This window comes from Schistocerca serialis, chromosome 3, assembly GCF_023864345.2.
Source record: "Schistocerca serialis cubense isolate TAMUIC-IGC-003099 chromosome 3, iqSchSeri2.2, whole genome shotgun sequence".
Classification (NCBI taxonomy): domain Eukaryota; kingdom Metazoa; phylum Arthropoda; class Insecta; order Orthoptera; family Acrididae; genus Schistocerca; species Schistocerca serialis.
The window spans coordinates 678,089,552-678,105,271 of record NC_064640.1 but is presented as its reverse complement, the minus strand read 5'-3'; the positions used below and the strand labels follow the sequence as shown (position 1 = coordinate 678,105,271).

The following is a 15,720-nucleotide window of genomic DNA, read 5'->3' as shown; positions in this document are numbered from 1 at the left end:
GACTAGGTACATTTAAGGTAGAAGTTTTATAGTTTTGTAAGGTCATATTCGCCTGTACGTAAATGCTTGTTTATGTTATAAATATGAGGGATAATCAGTATGTGTAGCTTTCCATAGGTTACTGTTTAAATTCGTTAATAATATTCACTAGATAGCCCCTAGCAGTTTACTTTAGGTCACTGTCTTATTCTTTAGTATTTACTAGATAGCCACTAGTGGGAAAATAAGCACCAGATCTAGCTTCTACCATACATTTTTATTGTTTTTCATTGTTGAGTGTCCTTTCTGCCAACTAGAGTGTAGCTGTTAATCTTCTGTGGTTGTAGGTTTCCTTAAGTTTTTTATAGTAAATCAGTTATTAGCTAGATGGATAGGGACTGTGTCTGTTGTGTGCGGATGCAGGAGGAGTTGGCCACAGCCCAGATGCAGCTGGAAGCATTGTTGGCCACAGTCAACAAGCTCCAGAGTGCCACCTTGAGGTTCAGTGCGGATGGGATGCCTGGGGCAGCCTCTGCTGTACTACATGTGCAGGTGGGGATGTCACAGCTCTCTTGTCACTGAGCCGATCTCCAGTGTGATTGAGCCGGCCGCCCACTCTCACCTGTGTGTGGGTGGCGGACTGTGTCGAGGTCTCAAGCCTCAAGGCAAAGGCTGCATGGGGGGACGCAGGCTCCTGCCAAATCATATGCACTTTGCTAATGCAAAATTTTAAACATGGCTGAAGCAGCAACTGTTGCTCTTTGGTAAATGATAACAAACAGTTGCAGGATAAAGATGTATTGAAATCCTTTACCATGGTTTCGGTATATCTAAATATACCTTCATCAGAAGCAAAAATACACTAAAATCACATCCTGCAGTGTCGGTGCATAAAACAATCATGCCAGAGGTGTAGTCGGTAGTTAAAATTAAAATATCACCTCCATCTGTGCAGCATATATATTTGGCACAGTTGTTTTATGCACCTCCACTGCAGGATGTGATTTTAGTGTATTTTTGCTTCTGATGAAGGTATATTTATATATACCGAAACCATGGTCAAGGATTTCAATAAATCTTTATCCTGCAACTTTTTGGCTGTTATCATTTACCATGAAAACTTTGCTAATAGATTCAGTGTGCTACCTGATGCTGGGGGGGGGGGGGGCTGAGCCGGATCGGAATGCACCTTCTGCCAGGATAGTTGCCGCTCCTTCAGCAAGGTCTGGACAACAGGCACGTAGGGGTGGGGGTTTGTTAGTTTTTGGGAGCTCCAATGTTAGGCGGGTCATGGAGCCCTTCAGGAACACAGTGACTAGGGCAGGGAAGAAGTCCAATGTTCTCTCGGTGTGCTTGCTGGGGATCTTGTCCAGGATGTGGAAGAGGTTCTTCCGGCAGCTATCAAGGATATGGAGTGCAGCCAGCTGCAGATTATTGCACATGTCGGTACCAACGATGCCAGTCGTCAGGGTTCCGAGGAAATCCTTGGGTCCTTTCAACAGGCCTTGCCCAGGATGTGGAAGAGGCTCTTCCAGTGGGTATCGAGCATGCAGGGTGAAGCCAGCTGCAGATTGTTGCACATGTCGGCACCAACAATGCCTGTCATTGGGCATCCGAGGAAATCCTTAGATACTTTCGACGGCTGGCTAAATTGGCGAAGGCGGCCTCCATCTCTCGAGGAGTGGAAGCCTAGCTGACGATCTGCAGCATCATATGCAGGGTGGACCAGGGTTCTCTAGTTTGGAGTCCAGTGGAGAATCTAAACCAGAGACTACATTGACTTTGTGATGAAAATGGTTGTAGATTCCTCAACCTACACTATGGGGTGGAAGGTTGTAGGACGCCCCTCAATAGATCAGGGGTGCACTACACTTAGGAAGCAGCTACGTGGGTAGCACATTACTTGTGGCACGCACATGGGGGTTTTTAGATTAGGTTCTTCCCCATGGGAAACAAACCGTTGGCCTGAAAAATTACCAGTTCTTGACTCCGATGTGGGTGTGCCAACTTTAAAAATTGTTAATTCGCCTAAACAGGTCATTCCAAAGAATTTAAATATGCTGTGTCTCATGTTAGTAAATTATCGAAGTGTCTGTAGCAAGATCCCCGAGTTACTCTCTGAAATAAACAGTAGCAATGCCAACATTGTATTAGGTACCGAAAGCTGGTTAAAACCAGAAATAAATAGCAGTGAAATTTTGAACTCGGATTGGACAGTGTTTAGGAAGAATAGGACAGATGTTATGGGAGGTGGTGCGTTCATGCAGTTAAAAGCTGTTTAAATGCAGTTGAGATTGATACTGGGTTGGACTGTGAAATAGTTTGGATAAAGCTATCAAATCACACAAGGATTGACCATTGTATTAGGAGGTTTTTATAGACCACCAGCAACCACAACAAACATCGCAGAACGTTTCAGGGAAAGTCTTGAATACATAGAAAATAAGTATCCAAATTATCCATTAATTATAGGTGGAGACATTAATTTGCCATCCATTGACTGGGAAAATTACACGTTTATCACAGGGGACAGAAACAAAGACTCATTGAAGTTATACTAGGAGCGCTCTCAACATACAACTTTGAGCAATTGGTTAGAAAACCAACTCGAGATGGGAACATATTAGATATCTTGATGACAAACAGACCTGATATTTTTGAGGAAGTTATTCTAGAAGAAGGTACTAGTGACCATAATGTCGTTGTGGCTTCTATGTCCATGGAAGTTGCAAAAAAACCAAAGAAACAACATGGAGTTTTCTTGTTTGAGAAAGCAAATAAAAGTGTCATTAATGAACATCTTCATAGTCAGCTACAAGCATTCACCACGGGACACAAAGATATAGAGCATCTTTGGTCGGAATTTAAAGGTATTGCCCACCACGTGCCTGGCAAAAATCTAGTGGAGGGAAAGGATCCACCTTGGTACAACAAACATATTAGGAAGTTGCTGAGAAAGCAGAGAATTTTGCACAGTTGTTTTAAATGTAATTAATGCCCGGCTGACAAACAGAAATTATACGAAATGAAAGCAGCTGTCAAAAGGTGAATGAGAGATTCTTTTAACGAATTTGAAAGCAATATTTTATCTGCAGATTCTTAAAAAAAAAAAAAGCTCGTATGTAAAGTCTATCAACGCTACAAATAATTCAATACCTTCTCTTGCTGACAGTACGGGTAATGTAATGGATGATGATAAACAGAAGGCCAAAATTCTAAATCTAGCTTTTAAAAATTAATTTATGGTAAAGGACTGCTGCACCATTTCCCCTTTCATTTATTGAACAAACGCAATGATGGCTGACATAGCGATTAGTGTATCTGGGATTGTGAAGCAGTTAAGGACGCCAGGAAGGCATCTGGCCCAGACGGTATCCCCATAAGATTATATGTTGACTATGCTACAAATATAGCTCCATTCTTATACACCATCTATCAGAGATCATTGGAACAGCAGAAAGTTCCACGAGACTGGAAGAAGGCCCAGGCCATAGCAATCTATAAAAAGGGGAGAAAATCAGATGCACATAATTACCGGCCAGTTTCACTGACATCCATTTGTTGTAGAATCGTGGAACATATTTCGTGTTCAGGCATAATGACCTTTCTAGAATTTGGGAAGCTCACCTGCAGAAACCAGCACGATTTTAGGAAACAGCAGTCATGCGAGACACAGCTGGTCCTCTTTGTGCATGATACACAACAGGCTCTAGATACAGGCTCCCAGGTTGATGCCATATTTCTTGACTTTTGAAAGGCATTAGACTCAGTTCCGCAGTGTCACTTGCTCCAAAAAGTGCGTGCTTACAGTCTATCCGATGACATATGCAGTTGGATAGAAAGTTTTCTAACAAACAGAGAGCAATATGTCGTCCTGAATGAATGGGGGCCTCAACAGAAGCAAGCGTAACTTCAGGTGTGCCCCAGGGCAGCGTAATAGGTCTGCTGCTTTTTACGATTTACATAAACAATCTGGCTGATGGTATTGACAGAGGCATTAGGCTGTTTGCCGATGATGCTGTAGTCAACAGGAAAGTAGTATCACATGAAATTTGTGAACAAATCAATGAGGAATTGCAGAAAATAAATGCATGGTGTAATGACTGGCAGTTATCCTTCAGTATTAGTAAGTGTAACCTACTGCGTATAACAAGGTGAAAATCCCCATTAATGTATGAGTACAAAATAAATGCCCAGTCTTTGGAAGCAGTAACATCAGTGACGTATGTGGGTGTGACTATTCGAAATGATCTCAAATGGAACAATCAGATTACACAAGTAACAGGCAAGGTGAACTCTAGATTGCAGTTTATTGGTAGAGTCCTGAAGCGATGCAGTCCTCCAACAGAGGAAATTGCTTACAATATGTTGGTTCATCCAATCTTAAAGTATTGTTCGTCTGTGTAGGACCCTTACCAGTTGAGTCTGATTAAAGAGATTGAGAAGGTCCAAAGAAGAGCAGCAAGATTCATGAATGGTACATTTAGCCATCGCAAGAGCGTTGCAAATCTCATAGAAAGTCTGAGGTGGGACACACTTGCAGGTAGACGATGTGCTGAATGGAAGGTGCTGCTCACTAAATTCTGAAATCCGATCTTCACCGAGAATGTAGAGCATATATTATTACCACCAACTTTCAAATCATGCAATGATCACCATTCAAAGATAAGGGAAATTAGAGCTCGTACTGAGGCGTTCAGACAGTCGTTTTTCCCTTGTGCGATCCTCGAATGGAAAAGATGGGGGGAGGGAATATGACTTTGGTGCAAATTGTGCCCTCCACCACACGCCGCTTGGTGGCTAGCGGAGTATGGATGTAGATGTAATTGTAGATGTAGATATTTCAGGATAGTTGGCCACAGATAAGCTGGGATAATGAGCAACCATTTCCACTTCATTAGATTAGAGTTCCTCTCATACTGTGTTCAATATATTGGAATTCTCCTTTAGTTTATTCCTCCTCCTTCAAGGCATCTGTGGTTTTCAGCAGTGCTGCATCTTCCATCTGTTCAGCAGCAGTATCATTTAATGCTACAATGACTGAGATTTCATCCATGCTGCTGTGTTCCACCAGAGGATACCATGAAAGGCAGTCAGTGTCCTTGGGTTTGTGAACATGTTTGTATACACTGTGATGTACTTCCGAGGCCTCAGTGACCACCTCACAATTCAACCCAACTGATCTTTCACACTAGTCAGCCAGCATAGAGAATGGTGGTCTGTCAAAACATTGAGTGGTTTGCCAAATAAATACGGGTGGATGATGGCCCAAACAACTGCAAGGCACCCTCTCTTCGTTGTAGAGTAGTTCATCTTGGGTTTGGAGAGTATTCTGGAAGTGCAAGCTATCACCTTTGCAGCACTTTCCAGAATTTGAACCAGAGCTGCACCTATCCCATAACCAATAATATTGGTGTGAATTTTTGTACCAGCATTCTCATACCACAATGCTTGGACCATAGAGGATGTTAGCACTGCCTTGAGGACAAGGAAACTTCTTTCTTGCACTTTCTTCCAGGAAAATTTGGTGTCTCCCTGCAGTAGTGCCTTGATAGAGAAATCCTTTATTAATAGCTGATAGTAAGAGCACATTCTGAGAAAACTTTTCAAATTATAAATGTGTAGAGTAGTCAGAAAGTCTGTGACTGCTCTTTTTTTTCTGGCTTACGAAGGGCTCCACCCCCATTAACTAGAGGCCCCAAGATATGTGTTGGGTGGTGAAGAGGCATTTCTCATCTTCAAATGTAAGCATATGGTCTGAGAATGCACCAACATGGTTGTCAGGCAGAGGGAGACACACGAAGAGAGTGGGAAACGAGAGTGGGAAGGAGGTGATAAGACAGAAGGTGTGGAAACTATTGGATGGAGAGTGTGGGGACAATATGTTGCTGTTGGTTGTGGCCAGAATAGTTTCAGGAGCAGAGAATGTGTTGTAAGGATAACTCCCATCTGCGCAGTTCAGAAAAGCTGGTGGTGGAGTGGAGGATCCAGATGGCTCAAGTAATGAAGCAGCCATTGAAATCAAGCATGTTACTTTTACCTGTGTGTTGGGCCACATGGTGGTCTGCTTTACTATTGGCCACAGTTTGACAGTGGCCAATCATCGTGGTGGACAACTGGTTGGTAGTCATATGAATATAAAAAGCTGTGCAATGAGTGCAGCAGAGCTGGTGTGTGATATGGCTGCTTTCACAGGTGGACTGGTCTCTGATGGCTTGGGATTAGCCTGTGACAGGACTGGGATAGGAAGTGCTGCGTGGGTGGATCGGGTAGGTCTTACACCTGGGTCTTCCACAGGGATATTATCCTTGTGTCATTGGGTTGGGTTTGTGAGTGGCATAGCGATGAACTAGCATGTTGTGGTGGTTGGATGAGTTACAGAACACCACTTTAGGAAGGGTGGGAAGGATCTTGGGTAGGATGTCCCTCATTTCGGGTATGATGATAGGTATTCAAAGCTCTGAAGAAGAATGTAGTTCAGGTGTTCCAGTCCAGGGTGGTATTGGGTGATGAAAGGGAGCATTCCTTTGTGGCTTGTTCTTGGGACTGGTGGGAGGATTTAGGGTGTGAGTAGAAATGGCATGGGAGATCTGTTCGCAGACTATGTCTGGGGGATAGTGCCTTTCTGTGAAGGCATTGGTGAGACACTCAGCATACTGGGAAAGGGATTTCTTGTCACTGCAGATATGCCTTCTCTGGCTGGTCAGGATGTATGGGGGTGGGGGGGAGGAGAAGGGGGAGGGGACTGATGTGGAAGGGATGACAGATGTCGAAATGCAGGTACTGTAAGTGATCGGTGGGTTTAATGTGGAGAGAGGTGGGGTGGATTCATCAAAGAGGAGGTGGTCAACATCAAGGAAGGTGGAACGCTTGGTTGAGGAGGATCAGCTGAAGCGTATGGGAAAGAAGGTGTTGAGGTTGTGGAGAAATAAAGATATGGTGCCTTTACCCTGAGTCAGATCACAAAGATATCAAAAATAAACTTGAACCAGACTAGGTGTTTGGCATTTTGGGAGGCTAGGAAGGTCTCCTCTAGCTTTTCTGAACTGTGTAGATAGGAGTTATCTTTACAACACATTCTCTGCTCCCAATATTATCCTGGCATCAACCTACAGTAACGTACTGTCCCCACACCCTCCCTCAAACAGTTTCCACCCCCTCCATCCTTTCACCTCCTCCCTATTCCCACCTCCCACTCTTCTTGTGCGCCTCCCTCTGCCAACTCACCTGCCCATATTTCCCTGCTACTCTACTTTTTCACTCTGCCCCCTTTCCCTCCCCATCCTCTCCTCCTTGCCCCACAGCCTCCCAATGCTGCACTTGTTGGCAGTCTAGTCCCTGCACCCTCCGCCAGACAATGCTGCTCTCCTCTCCTTTCCCCCACCTTTACTTTGCTATCCCTTTCACTTCCCCACATTCTCCAGATTGCTGCTTCCATTCCACATGACAGTTGTATTCTGGTCTGAGCTGCTAGAGATGGTGGTTATGGGTGTGTGAGATGTCTTTGCTTGTGTGAATGAATGTGTGTTGTTTCTCTTTCTTTCTCTGATGAAGGCTGTTGCTGAAAGATAATGTGTAAGTGTCTTTTAATTGTGTCTGTCTGCAACTTCATGTGTCAACTTTACAGTAAGTAGCAATCTTATCTTTTCCTTATATTCTTGATATTCCAACCTGGAGTTTTCATTTTTTTTAAAAAAAACAACAGTGTCATCCAGACGACAAAGAGACATCATCCATTTAAGGTGTCCATCATACGCTTGAAGGTGGCTGGAGTGTTAAGTACTTCAAACAGCACAACTCTGAACTCATAGAGGCTGTCAGGACTTGTGAAGGCAGTCTTTTTCCCTGTGAGCCATAGTTGAAAAATGCTTTGCTCCTTTCAAACAGTCTAGGGTGTCATCCATGTGCAGCAGTTGATAAACATATTTTTTTCGTAATTTGTTCAGTTGGTAGTAGACCCATAAGTGTCATGTGCCATCCTTTTTCTCCACGAGGACCACAAGGGTAAGACCAAGGACACTGAAGGTTTCACTTATGTCACATTGCAGTATCTTCTCCGCTTCCTTCTGAATTATATGTTGTTCAGCTGGTGACACCCTATACAAGCACTAGCTGATTGGTAAATGATCCCCAGTGTTGATACTGTGTTTTACCAGGTACTGGTTGTTCTGTCTTTTCTCCACTCCAGATTTGAAAGCATCTGAAGATTACTATTGAACAGCTGACACTCAACGACATTGTTGCTCAAATCAGGCAAGATCCTATTGGCATTTCAGTAGTAGCTTCCTCTGCTGTGTTGTCTGTAGTGGTCGCAGGGCACGAGTCTTCCTCGATGGCACTGAGCTGCCCATCCTAGACTGGTTCAGCTGTTTTATGCACGTATCTGTAGGGATGTGTAGTGGCTGCCCATAACAATTAGTTATCCAAAGTTTTCTTTAACCACATGCAGTGTTTATGATTGTTGCTGTTATGTAGCTTTCCTTTGTGAACCTGAGTAGCTTTTTGCAATCTACAAAAACTTCACAGTTTAATGCAGCATCTAGATTTGTGACTGGAACTTCTTTTGATGACAGTGTTGGGATAACAGTGTTGTCAACACAAACAACCACCCAGAGCATTCTTTGTTTGGTGTGCTTGTTGGAATAGCTCCGTCAGTAGGGAGCTCTAACCTCTCATGGTCTATGACTGCTTGTGATGCGTGCAGGAAGTCCTAAGTGGCTTTGTTCTGTCATTGATAGTTATTCTTGCAATACATGTTCCTCTCGGAGGATGTATTTCACATTTGCGACCTTCAGCCTAATCACTTTTGTGTCATAGAACACAGTCTTCTTTAGCTGGTGATGATAAGCATTCAACATTACAGGGAGGGGAAAAAAAAACCCTTAGTCAAATAGCACCTGGACAGGTTTGCTGTCAGTGATAACATCGATGAGATTTCCTGACATCTTGGTAACTGTTGTCCATAGATAATATTTATCTGTGGGAGCCTCATCTCCATAGATAGTTGCCTTGCTTAGTTTTACTGAATTTTGGGGCTGGGAAGTGGCTGGTACCTCTTAATGGCGGTGGGGAATGGTTGCAGTGTGTTGGGAAGTGACCTCGTCGAAGGTACAGTGATGGGCTTCATCCCACAGGTCAACTGTAATTATCTGCAACTGGCATGAATAGGACTGTTGTGATGGTTGATGCCATGCATCATAATGGTAGTCAGACACTCACTCTTCTTTCTCTGCGGTAGTAGGCTGTCCAAAGTGGAAACATACGAGCATGTTCTATTTCAAATTTTATTCCGCTGTGGGGTGTTATGCTTGGGGGATTAGTTGGTTGTACCTGCGTTGGTCAGATGCTAGATTGTAGTTTAACAGCCGCAACATAGATCTGAGTTGGCTGAGTCCATTCTTCTTGGCATACTTGACTAATAGTAAAGATTGGTTCTAAAGATCGATACACCTCATCTTCAATGTTCTGTTTTACTTCCTGACGTAAAGGGTTGACATTAATGGCTGCTGTCTCTTGTATACTCGGTCTGACATTCCTTGCTACCATAAACTGCTGTCTCTCTTCTCTTACTACATAGCTTATAGCGGTCTTGTGTAACTGCCTTGAGGACAAAATTCAGGAGTCAGCCATACGTTTTTCATCCGACTCATTTCTGTTGCATTTCCTCGATGCGCTGGCACAACACAACTTGATGGATTCTCTGTTGTGACATCTTCTACTAGGAGAGCTTGGTATATGTCTTTTGCACTCCTTTCATCGAGTGCGAGATTTTGTCAGCTTCTGTCGTGAGTATTTCATCTGTAAGGGACAGTATTATGAGGGCTGTGACTGTTGATAAATACAACTAAAACAGTTTTTGCATCAGTCACTTGTTTATTTTGGCACAGCACATTTTGATGGTTCACACAATCATCTTCAGGTGGGGAATTGTTTCATCATTTTTGTCTTTTTTTCCATTGTTCCTTAGTTGCTTCAAAATTCATGGAGGTATGTTCCGTCCATGCAATTAAATAAAAGGCAGTTTGTTTATTGCCATATGCATTTCACTTCTTTTATTTGTGAAGCATCTTCAGTGCCCTGTAATACATGTTTCCTTTTATACATGTAATAAATGTATTATGTGGTAGTTACAATATGTTACAATGTTACATTTTGTCATGTTTTTTCCCATGTTTTTCAGGGTGGAATCAACTTTTGTAGCACAAATTTCATGTGGTGAAATTTTTTTCAGTGTTACTTATGATTTCCAATGCTGTTAGGCATTTGTTACAAAACGTCACTTACATCACTTGCACTTTTCATTTTGTGATAAGTGTGTATGTTTACAGGGTGTAGTGCTGCCGGCTGTCACTGTGTGTTTATCTTTCATCTTTTGTTTGTGTTGTGTGTGTGGTTTGCTTATATGGATTTGGTCATTAACTACTTCCTTTTTCATTGCAAGGGCTCTTTGTATGTGAAAGTTTTCATATAATGTCAGAAAAACATCAAACCACACACACACACACACACACACACACACACACACACACACAAAACATCAAACCACACACACACACACACACACACACACACACACACACACACACACACACACCACAAACAAAAGATGAAAGATAAACACACTGTGACAGTCGGCAACACTACACACTGTAAACACACACATGTTGATCGCAAAATAAAAATTGGAAGTGATGTAAGTGATTTGTTGTAACAAATGTTGTTGAAAAAACACCAGAAATCAGCCACCTGGAGTGTGGGGACTAATGAACACATCTCCAGGACCACACATATAGGCTAACAGCACTGTAAATCATAAGTAACACTGAACAACAATTTCACCTCATGAAATTTGCGCTACAAAAGTAGATTCTAATCTGAAAAACACGAAAAAATGTAACATAGTAACATATTATAACTACTACATAATACATTTATTATATGTGTAAAAAAAACATGTATTACATAGCGCTGAAGATGCTTCTCAAGTAAAAGAAGTGAAACACATATGGCAATAAACAAACTGCCTTCCATTTAGTTGCATAAATGGAACATACCTTCATGGAGAATTGTTTATTTACATAGCTGGTGTTAGTGAAGAGTACAGACATATTTTCCCGGTAGCAGACCAAGTAAGTGCAGGTTACTTTGTGTCTTTTGCTAATGATAAAAATTGTTTATTTAGAAAGGGCACTTTTTAAGTTAAAAAATAAAAATAAAATGAAAAAATAACCCATAACATCTCCCAAAAAATTTTCAATATCTGCAAGCAACACAATATAAGAGCTACATTCCTAACAATCGTTAAAATTTGCCAAAGACTTCCTCATAACCTTAAAAGCAGTCAAGATAAATTTTCATCCTCTGGCATATGTAAACTCATATATAGTAAATGCCCAGGTCAGTACATAGGTCAAATAGGTCGTAATTCCACACCATATTCACAGAACACATCAATGCCTTCTGATATACACACATCACAAATCTGCAATAGCATCCCATATAGAAGATACAGGACATCCATTTGACAAAATAGAAAGCAACCTTTAAATAATACATACTCTGAAGAAAGGGCACAGAATGTCTTTATATGAAGAACTGGAAATCTTTATATGCAGAAAGAAACTTGAGGAACATCCCTTCAGTGGCAATAGTGAAACAGGCTCAACCAACTTTTTCAAAAGCTTTGACAAAGTACTTAAAGCATTCTCTTAATATACAGTTCCAGTGCACAGCATTTAATGTAACCACTCCCATTCACTGATCAATATGTTTAACCTACTACTGATATGCATGATCTATTGTAATCATGTAGAAAATTAATATAATAATTGAGGTATGCACATATCTGTATTCAGATTCAGTACATTCATTTTTTTTTAATTAAGGGAAAACATATTTATGTACATAACTTTCTTCTTTTTTTTTTTTTTTTTTTTTTTTTTTTTTTTTTTTTTTTTTTTTTTTTTTTTCAGCCAATGCTGCAGCCCATTCATATTTTTTTTTTAAAACGGGTATGTATATATGGATACCTAATATAGTAATTGAACTGTGCACATGTCAGTATTCTGGTGCAGCCCATTCATATTTTTTACAAAAGAAAAACATTTATGTAGAAACCATTTAATAGTTTATCCTTGTATCCAGTGTAAACAAACATATCTGTAATACGTAAAATATATTTAAAGCGACAGTGTAAATGTAATGTGCGGTGGACAGGACACACATCAGGCAGCAGTATGCAGACTTTTTATAACTCTGCTGTCCCAGTAAGTACAATTCACTGTCAGAAATTCATGGCTTCTTCTTTTTTTTTTACCTCAAAAGTACCTTTTCTAAGTATAAACAATTTTTATCACTGGCAAAAGACACAAAATAACCTACACTACCCTTGGTCTGCTACTATGAAAAGACATCTGTACTCTTCACCAGCACCATTTGGATTGTGTCAAGGATGGGGAAGGAAATCAGCTGGGCCCTTTCAAAGGAACCATCCCAACATTTGCCTGGAGCGATTTAGTGAAATAATGGAAAACCAAAATCTGGATGGCCAGATGCGGGTTTGAACTGTTGTCTTCCCGAATGTCAGTCCAGTGTGCTAAACACTGCGTCACCTCGCTCAGTTGTGGCATAGGGGCAATGCATTCTGTATAGAGGACGGTGGCATTTCACCATGATATTGGGCCCTCGTCTTCAGTTGCTCCTCTGCTAAGCTTACTTGCTTTTTATTGTCACCAAATGTTTTCTTTTGTTCAACCTAGAATTTGTCCCAGCTATCGAGCTTCTCGTCATCGTTCTCAAACCACTGCTGGGCTGTGCCATCCAAATAAAACTGCTATTTATACCAGCATAAAATATTCCAGAATATACAAACACAAGAAATTTTGAGAACCTACTACAAATCATAAATTCTAAATAACAAATATTTGCTTGAATTGAATGCAGCACACTTCATGACAGTACAAACACCCAAAAATGTTGTATATTCTATTTCATTTCTTGATTTATCTAAGTTCATTATTTGTAATGGAAGTTTTAGTGGAAGATTTAGCAGTTCATATATACACTCCTGGAAATGGAAAAAAGAACACATTGACACCGGTGTGTCAGACCCACCATACTTGCTCCGGACACTGCGAGAGGGCTGTACAAGCAATGATCACACTCACGGCACAGCGGACACACCAGGAACCGAGGTGTTGGCCGTCGAATGGCGCTAGCTGCGCAGTATTTGTGCACCGCCGCCGTCAGTGTCAGCCAGTTTGCCGTGGCATACGGAGCTCCATCGCAGTCTTTAACACTGGTAGCATGCCGCGACAGCGTGGACGTGAACCGTATGTGCAGATGACGGACTTTGAGCGAGGGCGTATAGTGGGCATGCGGGAGGCCGGGTGGACGTACCGCCGAATTGCTCAACACGTGGGGCGTGAGGTCTCCACAGTACATCGATGTTGTCGCCAGTGGTCGGCGGAAGGTGCACGTGCCCGTCGACCTGGGACCTGACCGCAGCGATGCACGGATGCACGCCAAGACCGTAGGATCCTACGCAGTGCCGTAGGGGACCGCACCGCCACTTCCCAGCAAATTAGGGACACTGTTGCTCCTGGGGTATCGGCGAGGACCATTCGCAACCGTCTCCATGAAGCTGGGCTACGGTCCCGCACACCGTTAGGCCGTCTTCCGCTCACACCCCAACATCGTGCATCCCGCCTCCAGTGGTGTCGCGACAGGCGTGAATGGAGGGACGAATGGAGACGTGTCGTCTTCAGCGATGAGAGTCGCTTCTGCCTTGGTGCCAATGATGGTCGTATGCGTGTTTGGCGCCGTGCAGGTGAGCGCCACAATCAGGACTGCATACGACCGAGGCACACAGGGCCAACACCCGGCATCATGGTGTGGGGAGCGATCTCCTACACTGGCCGTACACCACTGGTGATCGTCGAGGGGACACTGAATAGTGCACGGTACATCCAAACCGTCATCGAACCCATCGTTCTACCATTCCTAGACCGGCAAGGGAACTTGCTGTTCCAACAGGACAATGCACGTCCGCATGTATCCCGTGCCACCCAACGTGCTCTAGAAGGTGTAAGTCAACTACCCTGGCCAGCAAGATCTCCGGATCTGTCCCCCATTGAGCATGTTTGGGACTGGATGAAGCGTCGTCTCACGCGGTCTGCACGTCCAGCACGAACGCTGATCCAACTGAGGCGCCAGGTGGAAATGGCATGGCAAGCCGTTCCACAGGACTACATCCAGCATTTCTACGATCGTGTCCATGGGAGAATAGCAGCCTGCATTGCTGCGAAAGGTGGATATACATTGTACTAGTGCCGACATTGTGCATGCTCTGTTGCCTGTGTCTATGTGCCTGTGGTTCTGTCAGTGTGATCATGTGATGTATCTGACCCCAGGAATGTGTCAATAAAGTTTCCCCTTCCTGGGACAATGAATTCACGGTGTTCTTATTTCAATTTCCAGGAGTGTATTTGAACATATGCATTCTGTGAAGTGGCATCGTACAAATAATATAATTTTCAGTGAACACAAGGAAAAACATACTCTTTACTGATTACAACAACATAAATAAACATTGTAAGAATGTTTACAATTTACCAGAATGCAAGTGTCTGTATGTTGCATGTATGTAAATATGGCTAATAATACATGGGTAGCTTTGTGCCACTGCCATTAGTATGTTCATGTAATTTTTGTATACTGTTATAATTAAAATAACAACAAATTTAATTATTTTAATCAGCATAACAACAATTGAATGTAGTAAGAATTAAGAGAGAACATTTGCAGCATTGGTGGTGTCATGCAGTTCGTGCAATTATACAACATATTTTTAAACTGTGTTGCACATTATTGAAAAAGCATCCACCCAAGAGCTTGGATCCATAATAATATTTTCCCATCCTTATGAACTCAACACCTTTATCATGAGGGATGCTGACTCAGTTTTTGAGACACACAAATGGGAAAGCACAGAAGATGTAATGCTGGCACATTTAATATTGTTGTAAAAATGTTATGTGGCTAAATAAACAAGTAATTAGCTAACTACTAATTAAATAAGGTATATAAATGTTTTTGTTCATGTACACTTAATTTGTGTGTTTCAGATCCCAAATGGTGAAAATTTTCATGAAGAACTGCAGTCAGGTGGAAAAAATGACACTGCAGCAGGAGAGAGTGTAAAGCCATTACTTCTAAGTGAAAAACTGCACCGAGTTCTTTGTCTTACCGAAGAAAGTGATATGAAATTGGCTCAAGAAAAAGTTGCCAAGGTTTGTGATATACAGTGTAATTTTCACAGTGCAGAACAAAATATTTAGATATGTTTATGTTTTGAGTTTCTTAATTCCCACAAATGGAGAGCACTTTCATAAAAACCATTTGGTGTTAGTAGTTTCGAAGAATATTTCATTCATAATCAGAGAGAGAGAGAGAGAGAGAGAGAGAGAGAGAGAGAGAGAGAGAGAGAGATATCATCAGTAACAGATTGAAGAGCACTCTAAATGATAAAGATCATTGATAAAAATTTTGTTGCTACATTGCTTAATGTACCCCCAAAAGAAAAAAGTCTGAAGGAATAAGGTCCAGTGATTGTGTTGGTCATTCTATCTTTTCGCTTCTGCCTAATCACCACTAAAAGGATTTCTCGTCAAGAAAGCATCTATAATGTCTGCATTGCTGTATCTGCACCTACATTCTACCACACCGTGACTGCAGTGCACC

General features: G+C 42.1%; 1 protein-coding gene across 1 annotated transcript in view; it reads left to right on the top strand.

Moving 5' to 3' along the window:
• Positions 1-15,720, top strand: part of LOC126470558 (zinc finger protein 135-like) — a 95,095-nt gene that overhangs the window by 39,880 nt on the left and 39,495 nt on the right. Inside the window, exon 3 of the mRNA XM_050098496.1 lies at positions 15,105-15,269. Coding sequence (XP_049954453.1) covers positions 15,105-15,269 — 165 coding nt within the window. The remainder of the gene's footprint in view (positions 1-15,104; positions 15,270-15,720) is intronic.